The sequence below is a fragment of the Syzygium oleosum genome, unplaced genomic scaffold (assembly GCF_021117445.2).
Source record: "Syzygium oleosum isolate NSW1041296 unplaced genomic scaffold, Sole_v2.1 Sole_v2.32, whole genome shotgun sequence".
NCBI lineage: Eukaryota > Viridiplantae > Streptophyta > Magnoliopsida > Myrtales > Myrtaceae > Syzygium > Syzygium oleosum.
In genome coordinates this window covers 3,030,319-3,051,569 of record NW_026607516.1, presented here as the reverse complement: position 1 = coordinate 3,051,569, position 21,251 = coordinate 3,030,319, and the positions used below count along the sequence as shown (strand labels likewise).

The window sequence follows — 21,251 nt, the reverse complement described above, 5'->3', positions numbered from 1 at the left end:
CATGTGTGTTGATTCAACAGACGGTGTTTTACCGCGTGCCAAGAGGACATGGATCGGGGGCAAGTGGCCCATGTCACGAGCACAATCGTCTTTCGAGCCCACTAAAAAAGTCAGGTTGAGACTAGGTTTTATTTCCCTAACGAGTCCCACTCATAGTCCATTAAGTAAATTATCTTAAGCCGTTCCTAAAAATAGAGGATAACCCAAGATCCCGATATTAATCCGGACTTCACCCCGCTGGTTAAGTTTTCTCTTAAAACCTGACCTTCGTGGTGGTGGTTGTAACCAAAATCCAGACAGAGCACTCCCCGAGACACGTTCTACAAATTTTAGGCAGTAATAACTCATTAACACAGATTGATACAATCAGCTGAGGGATTGTAAATATATTACAAATTAAAAACTCATTATTCAAAACTGAAAAACAAAAAACAAAATCACGTTCCGACCAAAAAAGAGAATTAGGACATTTGATATCATTAATATAAATTGTGTTAGAAGATTCTTCCAAATGAATAAATTCAGAGGTATAACTACTAAGGAGTTTGAATTGGGGAAAACCCCAAGTCAACAACGTTTTGACCATAAAGTGTAATAAGAAGATTAGCCGAAGTCATCAGTTCCAGCAGGATCATCCCTGTTCCTCTTCCAATACTTTAGAGTTCACAGCAACGATAACGATAAAGCGAAGTAACAACCAGCAGAGTACCTCATTTAGAACACACTCTCCACAAGATCTCCTAGAGTTCAATTACCTATTCGATTGAAAGCTCCTGAGTTCATGTCGATCCCTCAAAAGAAGTGGTAATCATTCAAGCGTATGCAGTCCAACGAAGCTGACATTGACATCACATCTCACATGCCAAGAATGAATATTCATATCGCATCATAAAAGGTAAGATACTTCCTACAATTCATTCATATCGGAGTCCGAATCTTTGACACAAAGTAACCAAAATGTGAACTGAAAATAAAGTTCAACACACTCACATTTGATCAACCAGTAGCAGAAAACCCCGCTATAGTCATCCCAAAATTCAGGGAACGATTGCTCAACGAAGCCTCCTTGCTTCTCTCTCGGACTCCAGAAGGGTGAGGACATCTCCTTCCCTCACTGGTCCCTTCACATTCCTCATGATGAACCGGTTCATGTCGTCCAAGAACTTGACTCTCACCTGAGTTACCTGCCCTCTCGACCCAGTTCGACCCATGACTTTGACAACAACAGCATGCTTAATCTGAGAATCCATTCTGCACCAAGGAGACATACTCAGCATAAAGAACACCCTTGCCAGTCACACACGCATATTGAGAAGGGCCAGAGCGAACCACACACATCATTGGAAAAACCCAATTCCAGATCTTTAACAACTGTGTGATACTTCTGCTACGGCTACACATCCTCATGATTAAGCAATTCATTAGCTCGTGAATATATATACTCTTGCTCACATCCATAAGAAGCAACAAACATCAAGAACTGAATGACACCATGTTCAAATTCACCCCGTCGTCCTCTCATCTTACCCAGAAGCAGAAACAGGTGATAAAAGCGATTCCCCACACTTATACAGAGTCAAATCAGAACCCAACTGAAAATCACTTCAAAGTGAGCGAGCGCTAACAGGCGACAGGCTAATTCAGGCAAAAGTCACCGAGAAAAAACATCCGACGAAGCTTCGGCTCGAACGTAACGCGAAGGCGCGTATAAAAACTCGTGAATTTGAACAGAACAATGAGATCGAGAAAGGAAGCGGAAGATGAACCTGAGATCGGATCGGAGCGAGGAGGGAGACGAGAAGAGGAAAGGAAGCGGGGGCCGAAAGCTTGAGTTTCTCGAAATCTTAAGCGCGAATGAGCAAAAACCCTAGCTGATTGTCCAAGATATTGAAAATCGCAAACTTTAGAGGGCGGATTAATACCACGAAAAACTTCAAACTGGTATATTTATGATAAATTTATGATAAATTAATTTTTTGATCACGAAAAAATCAAAACTGATATACCTGTGATAAATTTACTCCGAACTAATTTTTTGACCACAAAAAATTCCAAACTGGTACATTTGTGATAAATTTATCTTCCGTTAGTTTCTATTAAATTGAATTAATAGCATAAAAAATCACAAACTGGTACATTTATGATAAATGGATGGTGAACTGATACTCTCGTTAACTGTCACGGGGTATCTAATTTAGCAATTTGACGATAAAATTTAATGAAAACTAACAGAGAGTTAATTTATTACAGGTGGGCCAAAATAATAAGAGATAGAATCGTCACCTTAATTCAATATTTTCTTTCCCTTTCTAATTCAACTATTTTCACGAAAAGGTTTTTCATAATGAGTGTCTCTGCCGATTCTGGTTCACCAGTTACAATTAATGCCCTTTTAGATCTTCGTTTTATGAAATACTGCTATCTTTATCTCTTTCATAGAGCAAGTAGAGAAGACTGTGAGAGAGGGTTGTCCCTCCCTGCTTTGAGTATCAACAAATAACATCGTGCCTTTCAATTAGCATGCGCCGCGTGTCTTCCAAATTGGGGACACATTGGAGTTAAAAAAAAGCTCATAAAACCGACACAAGAGGTTGTAAATTTTCAAGTTAGTGTCAAAGATGAAATTTATCACATGTCTCGGGTTTCAGATAATGTTTAGTCCGTCCAAAATCGCCCCGCACTCAAAACTAAATGCTACTACAATAATCAATTAGATTGCAGAAAACCAGCAACTTCACTTAAGAAAGTTAAAGGGGGAGAGATCCAGGTCTGATTTCCCCTAGCGAGTCCCGCTCTTTTTAGTCCTCTTAAGTCAAAACTCTCTGAGTCATTCCAATTAAAAGGGATAACCGGAGATCCTAATACTAATCCAGAGTTAACTCTGTAGGTATTGAAAATGGGCCACGTCACGTATAGGCCTTGGCTGTATGAACTTATCCCAGCGTATCCTACAATAAATGTTTGGCCTTAAGCCCTTGTTTGTGTGATTGGAAAGATGTATAACAAATAATAAAAAAAAAATTTCATGCATAAATATTTAGTTGTATTGAGTCAGACGAAAAGACGTGCTCATCATACTCAAGAGATGAAAACAAAACCAACTACTTAGATATATGAAATTACTCAATCCAATGACTTGCTTGAGGAATTCGTTTAGTAGCTCGGGGGTAAGTGTCGCGAGAGTGGTAATTATGATAATTATGGAACAATTTCGAACCGCGGTTCGTAGCAAAAACCGGCAGAGAGCCGTGAAGGGACCTCGGCGGGTCTGTTCCGTGACCCCCATTGTTTCTGGCTCATGTCGAAAATTACCATATCCGAACCTGGCCTGTTGATGATGTATATCAGATCATTCACGCCCCAGCTTTTGAGACCATGACCGGACACTGGAAATCCTAGAAAAAGATCATGAGGCAAGCGAGCAATTTCCTGCCACTCCCCGCCACTCAAGACCCAAATGCCGATCCCCTTCATTGACGCTTGTTCATCGTTCCAGAGACCCCCAACCAAGACCACCCTCTCTTTCATGTTCATCAGAAATTGACATGCGAGAGGGCAAGGAAACGGGACGAAGCTCGCTAACAGGCCATCGGAACATCGTCCGGAGAGGTCATACATCACCAGGCCACAGCTGTTTTCAGGTGAAACACTCGAATAAATTAAGAAATACAGAACCCCTGCACAGATTGCACTCTCGCTATTGCTTGTCCAACCTCTCAGGACCTCTGTTGTGCGAGTCGCCCACATCCTCGTTTCGGAATCGTAGACATGAACCGAAACTTCCCGTCCGAACGGAACGCCAGGGGGATAATTTGTAGTCACGAGCGAGACTCTATAACTTGGTGTTGTCCTACTAACCGAGATCGCAAGGGTGGTGCGATGCACATATTTTACACTAGAGGGGGGCCGTGCAATTTCTCTCCATCTTCTCGTCAGAGGGTTGCAGACATATAACCTGGGGCTACCATCATTACCTGTGCCGAATACAGGGATCAAGCCACTGGAAGACGCAAAGGTGGCGATGGATGTAGAGGATAAGTTGAATCTGGGTAGTTCGAGCTTGTACCAGACGTTGTAGACAGGGTCATAAGCACATGGGCGTTGGCCAAGTAACCTGTCTAGGACGAACCATGGTCTCTGCGATACACCGGGCAACAGTATCTTCCGAAAACTCCCGGAAGTTATAATTCCACGCCACCAAGTACAAACAGCGCCTGCTCTGACAAGGTCTGCGGACGGGAGGCAGGCCAGGATTTGTTCCAATAGGTCGTCAGGCAGGACCCGGTCCATGGAAACTAGAGGAATTTTTGCATTGCATTCATATTCACAGAGAGCTGAGGATACACGAGGCTGCTTGTCGTCTCTCGGCACGTTTTGATCGGCTGATGGCGTCTCTCCATCCATGAGAAATCCTGACAGAAAGTATAAATTTTCTAAGAACAGGTTCGCCAATTCTTTACAAGGTCCAATGGTTAAGAATACAGTCTTTAGTTTGTGTATGGTAACTTAGTCGGAATTGTATGGGAATCGCGATCTTTCTGTTTTTGGGTCAACATAAGAGATGGAATCGTAATCTAATTCAAATATCATACTAACAATAAGATAAGTTATTCTCTACATGTCGGCAAACTTTAAATATTTTCTTTCCCTTTCTAATTCAACCATTATCACGTAGAGCATTCATTTTGTATAGACTCGCCGATCATGCGCATCTCGAACGGTATTTTGCTTAAATTTCCAAAATTAAAAGAATTTCACCAATGCATGCACGATTTGGCTAATGGCATCGTCTCTTTCGTAGAGCAACTAGAGAAGACTATGAGAGAGCATAGTCCCTCCTTGCTTCGAGTATCCATAAACAACGCCGCGCCTTTCAATTAGCATGTGCCGCGACTCTTCCGAGCCAGGACACCCCGGAGTTAAGTTCATAATGCCGACATAAGAGCAACTAGTAATTGAGTTTGCTCGACTTTTTATGGTCTTGAGTTCAAATCTTATCGAAAGCACTCCAGGAGTATATCTTGAACGTACTTGACCAACATGAGAGGTGGAATAGCATAGGTGCATGAGAGGTGGCGCGGATATTGCTGATTGCTATACCCAAAAATTGCCCAATCCAACTATGCAGCTGGATCAGAAAACAAACCACAGATTTCAAGTTTAACAAAGTTTGGCGAAGTGATTAGGAAACAATTTTTTTATAAAAATACGGCACAAATCCTCTATTTTTATCTATTTCCATGGCAACATCCATTAGTCATACTCATTAAACTTTGTAAATAAGAAGGAAAATGATCAGTAAATTTCATGCACTAATAATGTTCTCAAGAAAGTACGATATAATTAAGGTAAAGAGATTCTAGTGGGGTTCAAAGAAGAAATAAACAACTAATGATCTACAAATGGAAATACAACTAGCTACTCAGATACATGGAAATTACTCAATTCAATGACTTGCTTGAGGATATATGCGAGAAATAGGCAAGCGAAGTAGCTTGGGCGTGACATAGACGATCAATCTTGCGTTCCAAACCATACTAAAGAGGGGAAATTCTCTTGGGGAACAAAAATTTCGCCCATGAAAAATTCCCATTTTTTTTGTTAAATATCTTTCATTCAAATGTGATACGATATCGTACTATTAATTGTAAATTCAAAAACATTATAATGCATGAACAAACTTTTACTTAGTTTCTCACGTGGGAGATAAATTAAGTTGGTTTTATTTGAAATGTAGAACAACGAGAACCGGATAGATTATTTCATTATCATATAAGATTAGTGATCGAAAAACTGAAAGAATCAATTAGGTGTTGATTCAACTAATAGGTGAGTTTGCTCCACTTTTTATGATCTCGGGTTCAAGTTTTATTGAGAGCACTCTAAGAGTAAATCTCGAATGTACTTGACAAATATGAGAGGTGGAATAGCATAGGTGCGTGATAGTTGGAGCGGATATTTTTTGATTGCTACACACGAAAATTGCACAATCCAACTAGGCGGCTGGATCATAAAACAAACCATAGATTTCAAGTTTAACAAAGGATTGAGAAGTGATTAGGAAACATTTTTTGATAAAAATACAGTACAAATCCTTTATTCTTTATCTATTTCATGCCAACATCCACTAGTCATACTAATTAAACTTTGTAAATAAAAAGGAAAATGATTAGTAAATTTCATGCACTATATGTTCTCAAGAAAGTACGATAAAAGGTTAGAGAGATTCTAGTGGGGTTCAAAGAAGAAATAAATAACTAATGATCTACAAATGAAAATACAACCAGCTACTCAGCTACCTGGAAATTACTCAATTCAATGACTCGCTTGAGGATATATGCGAGAAATGGGAAAGTGAAGTAGCTTGGGCGCGACACAGACGATCAATCTTGTGTCGCGAGAGAGTAAATTTATGGAACAATTTCTAGCTGCGGTTCAAAGCAAAAACCGGGCCAGCCCTCTGAAGGGAACTTGGCAAAGCTGTTCCGCGACCACTGTTTCTGGTTCATGTCGAAAGTAACAATGTGAGAAGGATCATATCCCCTCAGGAAGTATATCAGATCATTCGAACCATAGCTATCTAACCAAGTATAAGGTCTGAATCCTAGAAAAATTTCATCAGGCATGCGAGCAATCTCGTGCCACTCCCTGCCATTCAAGACCCAAATGCCGACCCCATCACCTTTGTCGATACCCCCGACCAAGACTAGCTTCTCCCTCATGTTCAGCAGACGTCCACCGGCGAGAGGGCAAGAAACCACAACAAAGCTTGCTAACGGGTCGTCGGAACATTGTCCGGAGAGGTCGTACATCACCAGGCCACATCTGATTGCAGGTGAAACATGGTCCCCCGAATAAATTAAGAAATACAGAACCCCATCACAGATTGCACTCTCGTCACCGCTTTTCCAACCTCTCGAGACCTCTGTCATGCAAGTCTTCCACATCCTTGTTTCGGAATCGTAGAGATGAATCCAAAGTTCCGGTCCGACCTGAACTCCAGGGAGATCATTTGTAGTCACGATCGAGATTTTATAACTTAGTGTTGTCCTACTTGCTGAGATCGCGAGGGTGGTGCGATGCACATATTTTACACTTGGGGGGGGCCGTGCAATTTCTCTCCATCTTCTCGTAAGGGGGTTGCCGACACATAACCTGGGGATACCGCATTCATCTACTTCGAATACAGAAATCAAGCCAGTGGAAGATGCAAACTTGACGGATCGATAGTATGATTTGAATCCGGGTCGTTCAAGCTTGTACCAGAGGTTGTAGACCGGGTCGTAAGCATATGCGGGTGGTCTAAGTATCCATGGTCTCTGCGATACACCGTGCAACAGTTTCTTCCGGAAAGTCTCGGAAGTAATAATTCCACGCCACTGAGTACAAACGGCGCCTGCTCTGACGATGTCTGCGAACGGGAGGCGGGCTAGGATTTGTTCGAATAGGTCGTCAGGCAGGACCCTGTCCATGGAAACTGGAGGAACTTTTGCATTGCATTCACTTTCACAGAGAGCTGAGGATACACGAGGCTCCTTGTCGTCTCTCGGCACGTTTTGATCGGCCGACGGCGTCCCTCCCTCCATGAGAAAGCCTGACAGAAAGAATAAATTTTCTAAGAACAGGTTTGCGAGTTCTTTACAGGTCCGATGGTTAAGAATACAGTCTTTGGAGGTCGTTCTCGTTCACACGCAGATAGTTTGTACATGGTAACCTAGTCGGAATCGTATGGGAATCGCAATCTCTTTGTTTTTGGGTCAGCAAAAGAGATAGAATCCTAATCTAATTCAAATGTCATACTAACAATGGATAAGTTATTCTCTATATGTCGGCACACTTTAAATATTTTCTTTTCCTTTCTAATTCAACCATCTTCACAAACAAATCAAGAGCGTTCGGTTTGTATAGATTCAAACATCATGCACATCTCGTTGCTTAAATTTCCAAAATTTAAAAAAATTTCACCATTGCATGCGTGATTGTTGCTATGTAACTAGCAATTAAATTAATACGAAATCACCACAAAAATAAACGAGGAACAATAAAGAACATCGGAGAGAGTTACGTGGTTTAGTCCGAGTATCATTACCTATTCCACGAGGAGAGCCAGTAACAAATAATCCACTAATCAATAAGAGAATTATAGGAGAATTATAAAGTTTCAGTTTCAATTGCTCACGCGCTCGAGGCAAAAGTTTGTGTATTACCTACTCCTATTCACGATAAGAACTAGAGCCCCTATGGGTCGGGTTTGACGTCTTAAACTTGAGACATATTTTCAACAACGATTTTGCTACTACCATTGTCTCTTTCATAGAGCAAGTAGAGAAGGCTGAGAGAGAGCATTGGCCCTCCCTGCTTTGAGTCTCGATAAACAACTCCGCGCCTTTCAATTGGCATGTGCCGTGACTCTTCCAAGACATGGACACGCTGGAATTAAGCTCATAACACCGACACAAGAGCTCAAAAATTTTCAAGTCAGTGTCAGTCATGGGCACCATGAAGTACAAAAAAGAAATTTTTCACATGTCTAAGATTTCAGACGATGCTTAGTCTGTCTAAAATCGCCCCACGCTCAAAACTAAACGCCACTACAACAATCAAGTGAATTGCAGAAAGCCAACAACTTCAGTAAGCCATTAGTATTCAAGCCTTCAAGGAGCTACACAACCACTGCGAATACAAGTTGCATGGACAAAATTATAGATTCGCACGCTTCTTCGCTAGCTTCTTACTTAATCAATCCTAACTTTTCACGGAGAAACAAACTTCAACAGGTTAAATACAAAGACCGAGACTTCGCAATTGATCATCGACATCAATAAAACATACAACACTAAGATCAGCAGGAACAAATTAAAACTACAAAGAGCTTGAAGACATTGAAACACGAGGACCATTACCGCAAGTCGAAGAACCACAAAACTGGAGTGAGATTGTTCCTTCACATGTCCAGTAGTTACGAATACATAATGGAGGTGATTCATAGACAGTTGTCTCTCTATATAGTAACTTATAAGATATTAGCAGAATAACAGACCTTCCTTTTGGGGCCAAAATAAGAGATAGAACCCGTAATCTAATTCCAAAAATCAAATTTCAAATAGATAAAGATATGCACTAACTTTCCCAGCACCTCCTTGACTTGGCATGGTTTCATGGTCTCAGTGAATTGAATAGAGGATATCCAATAGATAAACTGAGAACACCAGGAAAATTCACCTTTCAGCGCGGGCTTCGGGCCACCTGGCCGGGCCCGACCCCATTGCCACCTCTGACTATTTTGAGTTCCTTCACTCATCATACCGAATATGGGCATCGGGCATGTTGATAGCACTTATTAGTAGACCATGCAGGTGTCGGTGAATTAACAGATCCTCATGCAAACACATGACTGTATAGCATTTAGCTGAAACTGAGAGAAACGCCTATGGGTCTACATTAGTTCAGTAACTACACATCTTTGCTGTTATTGCTTAATTCACAAAATGAAAAAAAGATTATCCAAGCGTTAAATGAAATTGCCCTTACAGGCGACGGGTGAATGCTTAATGCAATAATCAAAAGGGTTTATTTGGTCATCCATCGCAAGCCCAGAAAAGGGCGATGGGGAATTCTTCACTAGGGATTAAAGTTTCTACTGAAATTTGTCATGACATCAGAAGCTATAAGTGCCATACCTATACTGTTTCAAAAGTGCTTGCTCGCGTAGATGAATTTTACTCGCAACCGTACCAAAAAGTTTCCATCGGAGAAACGGGAAGAAGTTGGGGGGTATTGCCCCAAGGAGGGCCAACGGCACTTAATTAGGCTCGAGCTCTGCCAAGCCTATATCTCGCGCGACATTGTATTTCATTTTAAATTTTGATCAACATATGTGATTTTAAGAGTCGCCACTAGCCTTTTGGGATTGGCTAGAAACCAAACGAGACACGGGAATTTTGTCTCGTTTTTTACGTAAGCAGAGATTTTCTAAGCTCGGAGACTTGATTACGCTAATGGTCTAATTAACACCCTTTCGATACCTATAATTCAGTGGGATTATTCATTTAAGTGATCGAGCATGTTTTTACCAATTATGATCCTAAAGGTCTTTGAGTCGCTATGTGTTCGTGCAAATGTTCTTCTTGCATGCGGTTTATTATGTTCCTCAGCCTTTCCCTAGCCATACTAAAAAAGAAAGGAACCATCAAGGTATTGCAAGTGCAGGTAATAAACGCTAAAGTATTGAAAACGCCTAAAGTAAAGTACAAGAAATAAAATCCGATACTCGTTGGGCAAAAAATATACATAACTTTATTATTAACCCTTGGGACAACGACCCTCATGAGCTAAGTTCAAATTGAGCTCAACCTCTTACCTAAAAGATCAATCCATTGAGGCTAAATCATATCGAGCATACTCACTAAAATCTCTAAATTAGACGTATTCTAACTAAATAAAATTAAGGTAAGTCTAGTGCTAAAACTTAACTACTTAATAAAAGGCCAATTTCTATGCTATTTTCTCATTTTTTTAATTATATAATCTTTTTAATCTTGAAAAATGGGGACTCGAGCAAGGACCTTGGGCCCGGTCCGAATGTGGGTCAAACTCCAAGCATCGGGCACCTGGGCCACGAAAGCCGTATGGACTATATGTCTAGAGGGGAAAATTATCAAAACATTCCTAAACCTATTACAATTGTGCCAATTCAGTCCTAAACCTTTTGCATTTGTGCCAATTCAGTTCATTCGGCTAATTTTGATTGGTCGATGATGACGTGGACGCCGGCTATTCGGCCAATGCTGACGTGGAAAATTTTTAATATTTTTTTTTTCGAATTTGTTTATTAATTTTATTAAATTTTCCTATTTTTTCTTTTCTTTCTCTTTTTTTTTCCTGCCCTTGGCGAGGCTCGTCCTCACCGTCAACTAGCGAGGTCGGCCTCACCCACCCCTAGCGAGGCTCGAACTCGCAAAGAGTTCAGGGACATATGAAAATGTTTATGAACTATATTGAACATTTTCACATAGTTAAGTAACTACATTAAACATGTACCAAAAGTCCAGAGATCACAATAAACAAATTAAAAGTTTATGGACTACATTGAACAAATTAAAAGTTAAGGGGATCACATTGCATATTGGGTCAAAGTTCGAACTGTTTGTGTCATTATCCCTTGTGAAAATGTTGCTCGTTGCTTGGGATCTCATGAATTTTAAAGTAAAAAACATCATCATTAAATTTTCCTATTTTTTCTTTTCTTTCTCTTTTCCATTTTCAACCTCTAGCTAGTCGCCGGTCTGGGGACTGGCCAGAGGCAGGGGCCGACAAGGTCGGCCTCACCGGCCGTTGGCAAGGGCTCGTCCTCGCCATCGTTGGCGAGGTCAGCCTTGCTAGCCCTTGGCGAGGCTCGTCCTCACCGGCAACTGGCGAGGTCGGCCTCACCCACCCCTAGTGAGGCTTGAACTCGCAAAGAGTTCAGGGACATATGAAAATGTTCATGAATTATATTGAACATTTTCACATAGTTAAGTAACTACATTAAACATGTACCAAAAGTCCAGAGATCACATTAAACAAATTAAAAGTTTATGGACTACATTGAACAAATTAAAAGTTAAGGGGATCACATTGCATATTGGGTCAAAGTTCAGGAACTGTTTGTGTTGTTATCCCTTGTGAAAATGTTGCTCGTTGCTTGGGATCTCATGAATTTTAAAGTAAAGAAACATTATGAGCCAACAAAATATTTACGAATCTCCTATGCGGAAGATAGATTTTTTTTGTTGGCACACAATCTACTACCACATAATCTACTAACAGATATTAGGGGTTAAAAAAAACCGAACATTGGTATTGACTAATTTAAGGACTGCATTGGTAATTTGGGTTATAAACCATGCTAAAGAGGGGAAATTTCCATGGGGAATAAAAATTTTGCACACGAAAAATTCCTATTGTTAACAATATCTTTCATTCGAATACGATGAGATATCATGCTAATAATTGTAAATTCAAAAACATGATAATGCCTGAACAAACTTTTACTTAGTTTCCCACGAGGAAGATAGGTTGGTTTTATTTGAAATATATATAGCACAACAAAAACTGGATAGATTCTTCCATTATCATTCGAGATCAATGATCCAAAAACTGAAAGAACCAACAAGGTGTTGATTTAACTAGTAAGTGAGTTTGCTTGACTTTTTATGGTCTTCAGTTTAAGTTTTATTGAGAGCACTCCAGGAGCAAATCTTAAATGTACTTGACCAATGTGAGAAGTGGAATAGCAGAGGTGAGTGAAAGGTGGCGCGGATACTATCTAATTGCTACACCCAAAAATTGCACAATCCAATTATTTTTCCTTTTTATTTACGAAGTTTAATTAGTATGACTAGTGGATAGAATGAAGAAGCACATGCTGCCATGGAAATATATAAAAAAAAATGAAGAATTTGTGCTGTAATTTTATCAAAAATTGTTTCCTATTTACATATATGTTCTCATGAAAGTACCATAAAAGGTGGAGAGATTCTGGTGGGACTACAAATGCAAATAGAAACAGCTACTCAGATACATGGAAATTACTCGATTCAATGACTTGCTTGAGGATACACGAGAAGTGGGAAAGTGAAGTAGCGTGGGTGTGACATAGACGATCAATCTTGTGTCGCGAGAGAGTAAATTTATGGAACAATGTCTAGCTGCGGTTCAAAGCAAAAACCGACACCGACCTGGAAAAGTAACGGGGCAAAGCTGTTCCGCGACCATTGTTTCTGGTTCTTGTCGAACGTAACAATATGAGGAGAAGGATCACGTTCCCTCAGGAAGTATATCAGATCATTCAGGTCATAGCTATGTAACCAAGGAAAAGATCCCAATCCTAGAACATAATCATCAGGCAAGCGAGCAATCTCATGCCACTCCCTGCCACTCAAGACCCAAATGCCGACTCCCTGAATCGACCTGAACAATGCTCCATCGCCTTTGTAGATACCCCCAACCAAGACTAGCTTCTCCTTCATGTTCATCAGACGTCCATGTGCGCGAGGGCAAGGAACCGGAACAAAGTTTGCTGACAGGCCATTGGAACATCGTTCGGAGAGGTCGCACATCACCAGGCGACAGCTGTTTTCAGGTGAAACATCGCCCGTCGAATGGATTAAGAAATATAGAACCCCATCGCAGATTGCACTCTGGTAACCGCTTGTCCAACCTCTCAAGGCCTCTGTCATGCGAGTCTCCCACATCCTTGTTTCGGAATCATAGAGATGAATCGAAAATTCCTGTCCGGCCAGAACTCCACGGAGATCTTTTGTAGTCACGATCGAGACTATATAACTTAGTGTTGTCCTACTTACCGAGATCGCAAGGTCGGTGTCGTTTATGGATTTCACACTCGGGCCCTGTGCAATTTCTCTCCATCTTCTCGTAAGGGGGTTGCCGACATATAACCTGGGGATACCACATTCATCCACGACGAATACAGAAATCAAGCCAGTGGAAGATGCAAACTTGACGAATCGATAGTATGGTATGAATATGGGTAGTTCGAGCTTGTACCAGACGTTGTAGACAGGGTCGTAACCATATGGGGGTGGTCTAAGTGTCCATGGTCTCTGCGAAACACCGAGCAACAGTTTCTTCTGAAAAGTCTCGGAAGTAATAATTCCACGCCACCGAGAAGGCGAGTACAAACGGCGCCTGCTATGACAACGTCTGCAAACGGGAGGCGGACTAGGATTGTTCCGATAGCTCGTCGGGCAGGACACTTGTCGTCTCTCTGCATTCACTTTCACAGGGAGCTGAGGATACGCGAGGCTTCTTGTCGTCTCTCGGCACATTTTGACCGGCCGATGGCGTCCCTCCCTCCATGAGAAATCCTGTCGGAAAGGATAAGTTTTCGAAGAACAGGTTCGCGAAATCTCTACAGGTCCGATGGTTAAGACTACAGAGTCTTTGGAGGTCGTTCTCCTTCACGCGCAGATAGTTTGTATTTGGTGACTCAGCCCGACTCGTATGGGAATCGCAATCTTTCTGTTTATGGGCCAACATAAGAGATAGAATCGCAATCGAATTCAAAAGAAAGAAGGAAACTTTCCTTTTTTGTGTCATAACCTAAAGATTTCGAACGGCTGCAATAGGAAGTTTATTTCCTGTTTCTTCACGCCCCCCAAAAGAAATGAGGGCAATCATGCAGACTCATCTAATTAACATCGGATCAGGTTCAATGGTTTAAACTCGAGACATATTTTCAACAACGATTTTGTTACTACCAGTGCATCTTTCATAGATCAAGTAGAGAAGACTGAGAGAGAGCATTGGCGCTCCCAGTTTCGAGTGTCGATAAACAACACTGCGCCTTTCAATTGGCATGTGCCGTGACTCTTCCAAGCTAGGGACACGCTGGAATTAAGCTCATAACACCGACATATAGGTCGAAAATTTTCAAGTTAGTGTCGGTCATGGACACCGTGAAGTACAAAGAAATTTTTCACGTCTAAGATTTCAGATGATGCATAGTCCGTCTAAACTCGCCCCACGCTCAAAACTAAATGCTACTACAACAATCAATTAGATTGCAGAAAACTAGCAACTTCACTAAGCCTTTACTTCAAGCCTTCAAGGAACTACAGGGATTGTGACCACAAGTCGTATGGACAAAATTATAGATTCGCTAGCTTCTTACTTAATCAATCCTAACTTTTCACTCGAAAACAAACTTCAGCAGGTTAAACACAAAGGCCGAGACTTCGCAATTGATCGTCGACATCAATAAAACGTACAACACTAAAATCAGCAGGAACGAATTAAAACTACAAAGAGCCTAAAGACATTGAAATACAAGGAGCATTATCGCAGGTCGAAGAACCACAAAACTGGAGTAAGATTGTTCCTTCACATGTCCAGTAGTTACGAACACATGACGGAGGTGATTCATAGACAGTTCTCTCTCTATAGATATAGCAACTCAACCAAAATAATTATAAGATCTTAGAATCACAGACCTTCCTTTTGGGGCCAAAATAGGAGAGAACCCGTAATCTAATTCCAAAAATCAAATTGAAAAAAGATAAGATATTCACTAACTTTCCCAACACCTCCTTAACTTGGCATAGTTTCATGGTCCCAGTGAATTGACTAGGGGATCTCCAATAGGCAAACTGAGAACACCAGGAAAATTCACCTTTCAGCGCGGGCAGCGGGCCGCACGGCCCGACCCAATTGCCACCTCTGACTGCTTTGTGTTCCTTCACCCATCGTACCGAATATGGGCATTGGGCATCTTGATAGCACTTACTGCTAGACTAAGCAGGTGTTGATAAATTAACAGATAACTAATGCAAACACATGACTATATAGCGTTAGCTGCAACTCAGAGAAACGCCTATGGGTCTACATTAGTTCAGTAATTACACATCTTTGTTGTTATTGCTTAATTCACAAAATGGAGAAAAGATTATCTGAGCGTTAAATGAAATTGCCTTTACAGGGGACAGATGAATGCTTAGTGCAATAATCAAGGAAGTTGTATCTGGTCGTCCCTGCGCAAGCCCAGAGAAGGGCGACGGGGGAATTCTTATCCGGTGGTGTTTAGGTGCTGGCAAGGACAAGACCCAAAAAAGGTCCCATAACATAGACTATATCTATAACGAGATATCAACTTGCACACGCATTTTGATGGAATTTCTCCTGTTCCGAACAAGGGATGAAAGAAAATCCCGCATCGACGAGGGAGAGAGAGAGAGAGGCCTAATCGAAAACCCGTTATGATTACGATTCCTGATGGATTGTCAACCTAATTAACTCCGATCCATCACCAAACTAGCAAGAGGTTCAATTTGCCCAGGATTCCACTGGCTTCAACATCACAGGTATGTATGAATGTTGAACATGATTCCGGCTACAAATACAAATGGTGACATTAGAAGAAGGAGCCTGCAAATTGTCAAAGACAGAAAGACAAACTAACCAAACTGATCAACTGATGAATAGGGTAAAATTCTAATAGTTACATATGGTAAAAAAGGGTGCTCAAAGCTCTTTACAAGTTTACACCTTGCACCCACCACTCATTCATACGCAGATTCAAAAAGTAAAAGAAAACTTTTCACCGCTTCTCCAAATGCAGAGGCCTGCGCAGCTGCTGACAGTAAAACCCATTTGACCAGGAAGTCAACGCATCGTCATAGCGCGGTCCTCGCTTTGACCAATCCGGTCAACAGAATGGACGGCATCGGCGGCGTCGTCCTCAGCTATCTCTGAAGCGGGAGCCCGCACAAGAACCCCCCGCCGCAGGAGTAACGCCTCAGGCCCTTCCCCGCCAGTTCCCTCATCGCGTTCCACTCCTTGAGCACCGTCGACGCCGTCGACGAGGACGACGTCGTCGAGTCGCCGCCGTCCGAGACGTCCCCCGCCGAGTCGTGCCACCACTTCTCGCAGGGCTCGCCGCCCGAGGCCTCCCGACGGTCCTCCTCCTCCGCCGCGCTCAACCTCTTCTTCTTCTTCTTCTCACTCCGGCGGTCGCCTCGTCTCTGCGGTTCCCCGGCCGACTGCCCCATCAGATCGCGGTAGCCGATCGCGGACGCTCCTTTCAGGGCCGTGAAGTCGGAGCCGTTGGTCAGCATTATCCCGATATTGAGCACCCCATGGATCCTGCGCGAACAAAGAAGTCGGATCGATTTCGCCGGGGAAGACTCGCTAAAGAAAAGGAGGAAACTCGACAGCACTCACATGCCGGAAGGGCGGCGAATGCCGACGGCGGTGAAATAGGGGAGCCTGCTGTTGGCCACGAAGTCGGGCCAAGAGAGGACGGTGCTGAGGAGCAGCCGGACGGAGCCGACGAGGTAGTCGCGGATGTAGCCGACGGCGTAGATCTCGACGGTGACGGCGGAGGTGTCGCTGGAGAGGAAGCCCGGGGCGACCCGGAAGAAGAACTTGTCGTTCCAGGTGGGGTTGTCGGAGCCGACCCGGTCGAGGCGGGTGCGGAGCTTGGTGGCGGGGTCGACCCAGGCGAGGGAGTAGGTCTCGGTGCGGCGCATGTTGGCCGGAGGGGGCTTCACGTTCTGGGCCGAGATCAGGTGGAGTTCAAGAACCGCGCTCTCGCCAATTCGACCCCTCTCCATCTCTCTCTCTCTCTCTCTCTCTCTCTGGAATCTTGTGGGTTCTTCAGGAGCTTCTCTTTTACTGGATCTTGTAATGGTTCAGTGCGGTTGTGGGGGTGCGGGGGATAGAGAGAGAGAGAGAGAGAGAGAGAGAGAGAGAGAGAGTCGGCCAAGAAGATGGCGGCGAGAACCGCCGGCGAGGGGAGAGAGATCGAGAGAAGAAGAAGGAAGGAAGGAAGTGAAAGGAGACGGTTGAGCTTTGTGGGTGCCAATAATGTTAACGGTTTCTCTTTCGCGGTTCAGGTCAGGTGGTTGTCCATACTGGCGCACAGGGAGAGGTAAGTTATAAGAATTGGTAGAAACTGGCTAGGAATTGGGCTAGTGATGGAGAATCAACAAAAGCCTCTGTTAAAAGGGACATTCGAGAATCGGCCTCCCTCGTCGAAATTCACATCTTATGGTTGAAAATATGTCCCGAGTTTAAGCCCAAAAAGGAAAGTTTCCTAATTTGTTTTCTTGTTCGATCGCTTGCTTTTGCAACACTTACAAACACAGTTGGTCTCTAATTTAGCTCCCTAGTGTTTGATCATCGTTGCACATCCATTTGATGATTAAAGGGTTATTTTCATAAAGTTGTATAACCTGGTTAAGTTGCTGGTTTGCAAGTCCCCCGCCCACCATAATAATCAGCCACTGGGCACCGTGGTAATCTTCATATGCTAACGTGATACAGGATCGTGCAGACCTTTCTCGGATGACGCGAGAAATCGTTAACTCAGTGCAATCACTTCAGCTGCTCCAGTCCCAAAAATATTTCAAGTGTTGATGGAGTCAGCATGTGTACCACCAGTTTGTTTAACCTTGACCAGGGGAATTTTGCCAATTGGAGGAGTTAACAGGACGTCAAAATAGCCTATAAACACCAAAATTGACAAAGACCAAGCAGCAAGATGTAACGCCTCGCAGTAATCACGATTAACGCATCGGATCCCCCGACCAAATTCATGTAATGCTACTGTTTCTTTGTTCGAATTTTTTGGTACTTTGGAAAAGAATGCAAACCCACCTTCTTGCAACACAATTCGGGAGGTGTTATGCGTAATCTGCACAAAAGTGACCGCACTTCAAATTGATTGAAATGCCGACCAAAAAAAAAAATTGATTGAATTGCATCGTGACAATCGTTAATTGATTTAATGTACGGCTATCGGCATACCACTTTAAGAAGAAGATGGCTTAAACTAAAACAGATCCATTTACCAATAGATTAGGAGAGGAAGCTACAAAATTTGAGAGAACTTGACATGCAAAAATCAGATGCTAATCCTACATCCCAGGGTCTAGAGCTCAGCACTGAAAAGTTCCTTGAGAAGACCCAGTTGCACTGGCACCGAGGCCAACAGTGAGCAGGAACAATATCTGGTACCGCATTTTCAGTGAACTTAAGTTGGTGGAACCAAGTCTTCTCCACAACGCCATGATGCCATCCTCAAAATCTTGGAGCTGCACCACAAGTATTAACATGCCTCAGTTGCCAAACTATTAAACAAATATACAAAAGAACAGAAGTGGGGACGATGAAATGTGCCGTTTAAGCTTTGGATTGAAGTGCTGAACCTACCTCCACCAATTGTTGCTTCAGGCAATCTCTCAATTGAATACTTGTGCTGTGTAATGAACATGATTGGCACACCAGGGACCTGCCAAGTACAGCATGGTATCAGAAACTATTTCCCCAGCATATATTCTTATGATGGACAGCCAAACAATTTTCAAGTTATTATACCTTACGGATCCTTCGCTTTAGATCTCGATCACATGTGGCAACGATGTAGCATTTGTGCTGTTCAATTCATAAATATATGTTAGTCTTGAAAGAAAAGAGAAAGATACCCAGAAATCTGCCGGAGCAAAGGTTACAAAAACAACGATATCCATCCTCAAAATCCATTATAAGGCAATTCTTAAACCAATGAGCTCAAACTAAGACCAGGATCATTCAATGGAATAAAAATCTGGCGGTTCACCATAGAACAGAGTTCTACATTCTATGACAATGCAAAAACAGAAAGATTATCATGTCACAGTCAATCGAACAAATCATCAACCTATTCACAAGCCGGGACCAAATAAATAGTGATTAGAAGAGAAATATTCCAATGACGTCGAGAAGCTTGAGAGGGACTACAGAGTAAATTTCATATGTACAGCATCATCGTCCCACACTGGTGAAGCTAAGCTAAGGGCTAAGCTTTTCATTCTACATGTCCCAACGAACAGCTAATCTTCAACCTCAATGCATTCCTTTAGCATCGGTTTCCGCAAAAATACCAATCGGCAGACAATATGCTATTATGTTCCAAGTAAACATAGTTGTTAGTATCGGGGTCTTGAAGTTTATCCATCACAGCAAGCAAATTCACAAAATCTAAGCAGAGCTCGACATTAAAGGAAGATCTTACGACTCCTACTTTGATCTAATGCAATCTAAAACTTATCTGAAGTTCACATTCTAAATACAATTTCAAACAGGGCTGCTGATCTCAGGAACAGAAAAGAGAGAATGCCGACTAATTTAAAAAATCTTGATGCGAACACACCTGAGTAACTCTCTCAACAAGGCAATCATCAGCATAGGTCCCTTTGTGAGTACATGGCAATCTTTCAAACCGAGGATCTTTTGCTATCCTGTAAATAAAGGGCGTGCAACAAAACCTCAGATCAGCAGTCGTAGTAAAGGTGAAGGAAAAAAAGACATTGAGGTAAAGCTTACGAAAGCAAAGAGAGAAAACAACTCAGAAATAACAAAAAGAAAGAACCAAAACAAACCTCAAAGCAACACGGTATTTCTGGCCCAGCTTCTCAAGCTCTGCCATCACGCAATCCGTGATGCAAGGAGTACCTTTGAAGTCGAATGACAGGGAAATCAATATAAGACCATAGAATAGAAGGGGAGCACGGCAACACAGAATCTAATGAAACGACGAGCAAAAAAAGAAAATTGGCACTGAAATTAGAATATGAGTAGAAGAACAATAGGACTCACATTTCGCATATAAGCAGTCCATCATTCCCTTCTCCAGATCCAGCTGACAGAGAATAAAGAACTCATGTTGGTTGCCATTCAAAATGAATAAAGAAAGCAGGAACACAGTTAATTCATCTCGTATGAATCCCAAAAGAAAAAAGGCAGGAAAACGGCACTGCACATGAACTGCAACTAAACCATATAGCTTTTCATCACAAGGGTTGATTAATTGAATTGGATCCAATCAATGTAACAGCACTGGCACAAATAGCAAGTGCTGAGGCCTAAATTCCTAAACCGCCTAGAAACTCCTCCCTCCCATTAAAAAAAAAATCATCCAAAGAGAAAGAAAATCATGCAAGTGCAACATCAATGCCCAAACAAAGGAAAGAATTAGGCAGACAAGAAGTAGTCTCACTTTATTCTGAATGGAGAAATTGATGAAGTTGGTATCCACCAAAACCCGGTAAGGCGGCCCCAAGGCGGTGTTGTGCTTGAAGAACAGCGCAGAGGAAACATTTGGCCTGAAGGTAATATCAATCAAACATGGTTCATGTTTAATCAAATCAATTACCAAAACAAAAGGCATAAGGAATCAGCTTTACACGTTTCTGGGGAGCTTGTCCTTGGAAAGGTCCTTCTTGTTAGGGTTTAGGACCTCTTGTTTGTAACTGAACCACACACACAAACAACAGCAACCCAATTTCGTTAACCCCCATAATCACACAAAGCGAACGGGAGAGCAAAAGAAAGAGAGCAAAAAAGGAAAAAGAGAAACTACTTTTTGATGGCTTTGGAGGTGATGATTTTCTTCATGGCTGCGAATTTAGGGCCTTTCTTGGCTCTCCCCATCTCTTCTTCGCCTCAAAACCCTTCTCGCGGCCTGCGTGTTATGAGTCGACGCCGACGCTGGCACAAGATTCAGCGGAATTGCTCCTCCTTCTGCTTCTGGAGAGGACAAATTGTGCGCTCCTATACCTACGCTCGCTCGGTCTCTGTGCGGGCGTTAGTCTCCCAGAGAGAGAGAGAGAGAGAGAGAGAGAGAGAGTGGCGGTGGGAAGCAAGGCGGCGGAGGAAACCGAACCAGTGAGGTTGCACCACCTTAGTCAGTGGCGGGGTGGGCGGCGTTGAGC

At 42.5% G+C, this 21,251-nt stretch overlaps 6 protein-coding genes across 8 annotated transcripts; all 6 read right to left on the bottom strand.

Moving 5' to 3' along the window:
• Window positions 1-886: 886 nt before the first annotated feature.
• Window positions 887-1,905, bottom strand: LOC115687024 (40S ribosomal protein S28-2). Of its 2 annotated transcripts, none has more exons than XM_030612492.2 (2): window positions 1,767-1,905; window positions 887-1,251 (listed from the first exon to the last, which is right to left on the bottom strand). In XM_030612492.2, the coding sequence occupies exon 2, from the start codon at window positions 1,248-1,250 to the stop codon at window positions 1,053-1,055; it is 198 nt and encodes a 65-aa protein (XP_030468352.1). In that variant the 5' UTR covers window position 1,251; window positions 1,767-1,905; the 3' UTR covers window positions 887-1,052. The 2 variants fall into 2 exon arrangements, with proteins under 2 accessions (XP_030468352.1, XP_056160386.1); XM_056304411.1 differs by lacking the exon at window positions 1,767-1,905 and adding an exon at window positions 1,528-1,724.
• A 1,293-nt stretch (window positions 1,906-3,198) lies between these two features.
• On the bottom strand, window positions 3,199-4,404 carry LOC115687006 (F-box/kelch-repeat protein At3g61590-like). The gene has a single exon (XM_030612468.2). It carries the CDS (start codon window positions 4,402-4,404, stop codon window positions 3,199-3,201), a length of 1,206 nt encoding a protein of 401 aa, XP_030468328.2.
• A 2,006-nt stretch (window positions 4,405-6,410) lies between these two features.
• Window positions 6,411-7,586, bottom strand: LOC115687007 (F-box/kelch-repeat protein At3g61590-like). Its single transcript, XM_030612469.2, has one exon. The coding sequence runs from the start codon at window positions 7,584-7,586 to the stop codon at window positions 6,411-6,413; it is 1,176 nt and encodes a 391-aa protein (XP_030468329.2).
• Window positions 7,587-12,671: 5,085 nt separating this feature from the next.
• LOC115687008 (F-box/kelch-repeat protein At3g61590-like) lies at window positions 12,672-13,829 on the bottom strand. Its single transcript, XM_030612470.2, has one exon. It carries the CDS (start codon window positions 13,827-13,829, stop codon window positions 12,672-12,674), a length of 1,158 nt encoding a protein of 385 aa, XP_030468330.2.
• Window positions 13,830-15,863: 2,034 nt separating this feature from the next.
• LOC115686976 (uncharacterized) lies at window positions 15,864-17,541 on the bottom strand. Its single transcript, XM_030612420.2, has 2 exons — window positions 16,720-17,541; window positions 15,864-16,641 (listed from the first exon to the last, which is right to left on the bottom strand). Exons 1-2 carry the CDS (start codon window positions 17,109-17,111, stop codon window positions 16,242-16,244), a joined length of 792 nt encoding a protein of 263 aa, XP_030468280.2. The 5' UTR covers window positions 17,112-17,541; the 3' UTR covers window positions 15,864-16,241.
• A 497-nt stretch (window positions 17,542-18,038) lies between these two features.
• LOC115687059 (uncharacterized) lies at window positions 18,039-21,190 on the bottom strand. 2 transcript variants are annotated; one of them, XR_008814822.1, is made up of 10 exons: window positions 20,900-21,190; window positions 20,724-20,789; window positions 20,537-20,642; window positions 20,137-20,179; window positions 19,920-19,992; window positions 19,691-19,778; window positions 18,877-18,933; window positions 18,712-18,790; window positions 18,351-18,593; window positions 18,039-18,193 (listed from the first exon to the last, which is right to left on the bottom strand). XR_008814822.1 is itself a non-coding variant. In XM_030612530.2 (9 exons), exons 1-9 carry the CDS (start codon window positions 20,968-20,970, stop codon window positions 18,580-18,582), a joined length of 597 nt encoding a protein of 198 aa, XP_030468390.1. In that variant the 5' UTR covers window positions 20,971-21,190; the 3' UTR covers window positions 18,327-18,579. The 2 variants fall into 2 exon arrangements, 1 of the variants encoding a protein (XP_030468390.1); XM_030612530.2 differs by lacking the exon at window positions 18,039-18,193 and having other exon boundaries at window positions 18,327-18,593.
• Between the last annotated feature and the right edge of the window lie 61 nt (window positions 21,191-21,251).

Coding starts and splice junctions, on each gene's coding strand:
- LOC115687024 (XM_030612492.2), bottom strand. CDS start 1,250: ATGGATTCTCAGATTAAGCATGCTGTTGTTGTCAAAGTCATGGGTCGA.
- LOC115687006 (XM_030612468.2), bottom strand. CDS start 4,404: ATGGATGGAGAGACGCCATCAGCCGATCAAAACGTGCCGAGAGACGAC.
- LOC115687007 (XM_030612469.2), bottom strand. CDS start 7,586: ATGGAGGGAGGGACGCCGTCGGCCGATCAAAACGTGCCGAGAGACGAC.
- LOC115687008 (XM_030612470.2), bottom strand. CDS start 13,829: ATGTGCCGAGAGACGACAAGAAGCCTCGCGTATCCTCAGCTCCCTGTG.
- LOC115686976 (XM_030612420.2), bottom strand. CDS start 17,111: ATGGAGAGGGGTCGAATTGGCGAGAGCGCGGTTCTTGAACTCCACCTG. Junction 16,642..16,719: donor ATTCGCCGCCCTTCCGGCAT/GTGAGTGCTGTC, acceptor TTGTTCGCGCAG/GATCCATGGGGTGCTCAATA.
- LOC115687059 (XM_030612530.2), bottom strand. CDS start 20,970: ATGGGGAGAGCCAAGAAAGGCCCTAAATTCGCAGCCATGAAGAAAATC. Junction 20,643..20,723: donor GACAAGCTCCCCAGAAACGT/GTAAAGCTGATT, acceptor TATTACCTTCAG/GCCAAATGTTTCCTCTGCGC. Junction 20,180..20,536: donor ATTTCTCCATTCAGAATAAA/GTGAGACTACTT, acceptor ATTCTCTGTCAG/CTGGATCTGGAGAAGGGAAT.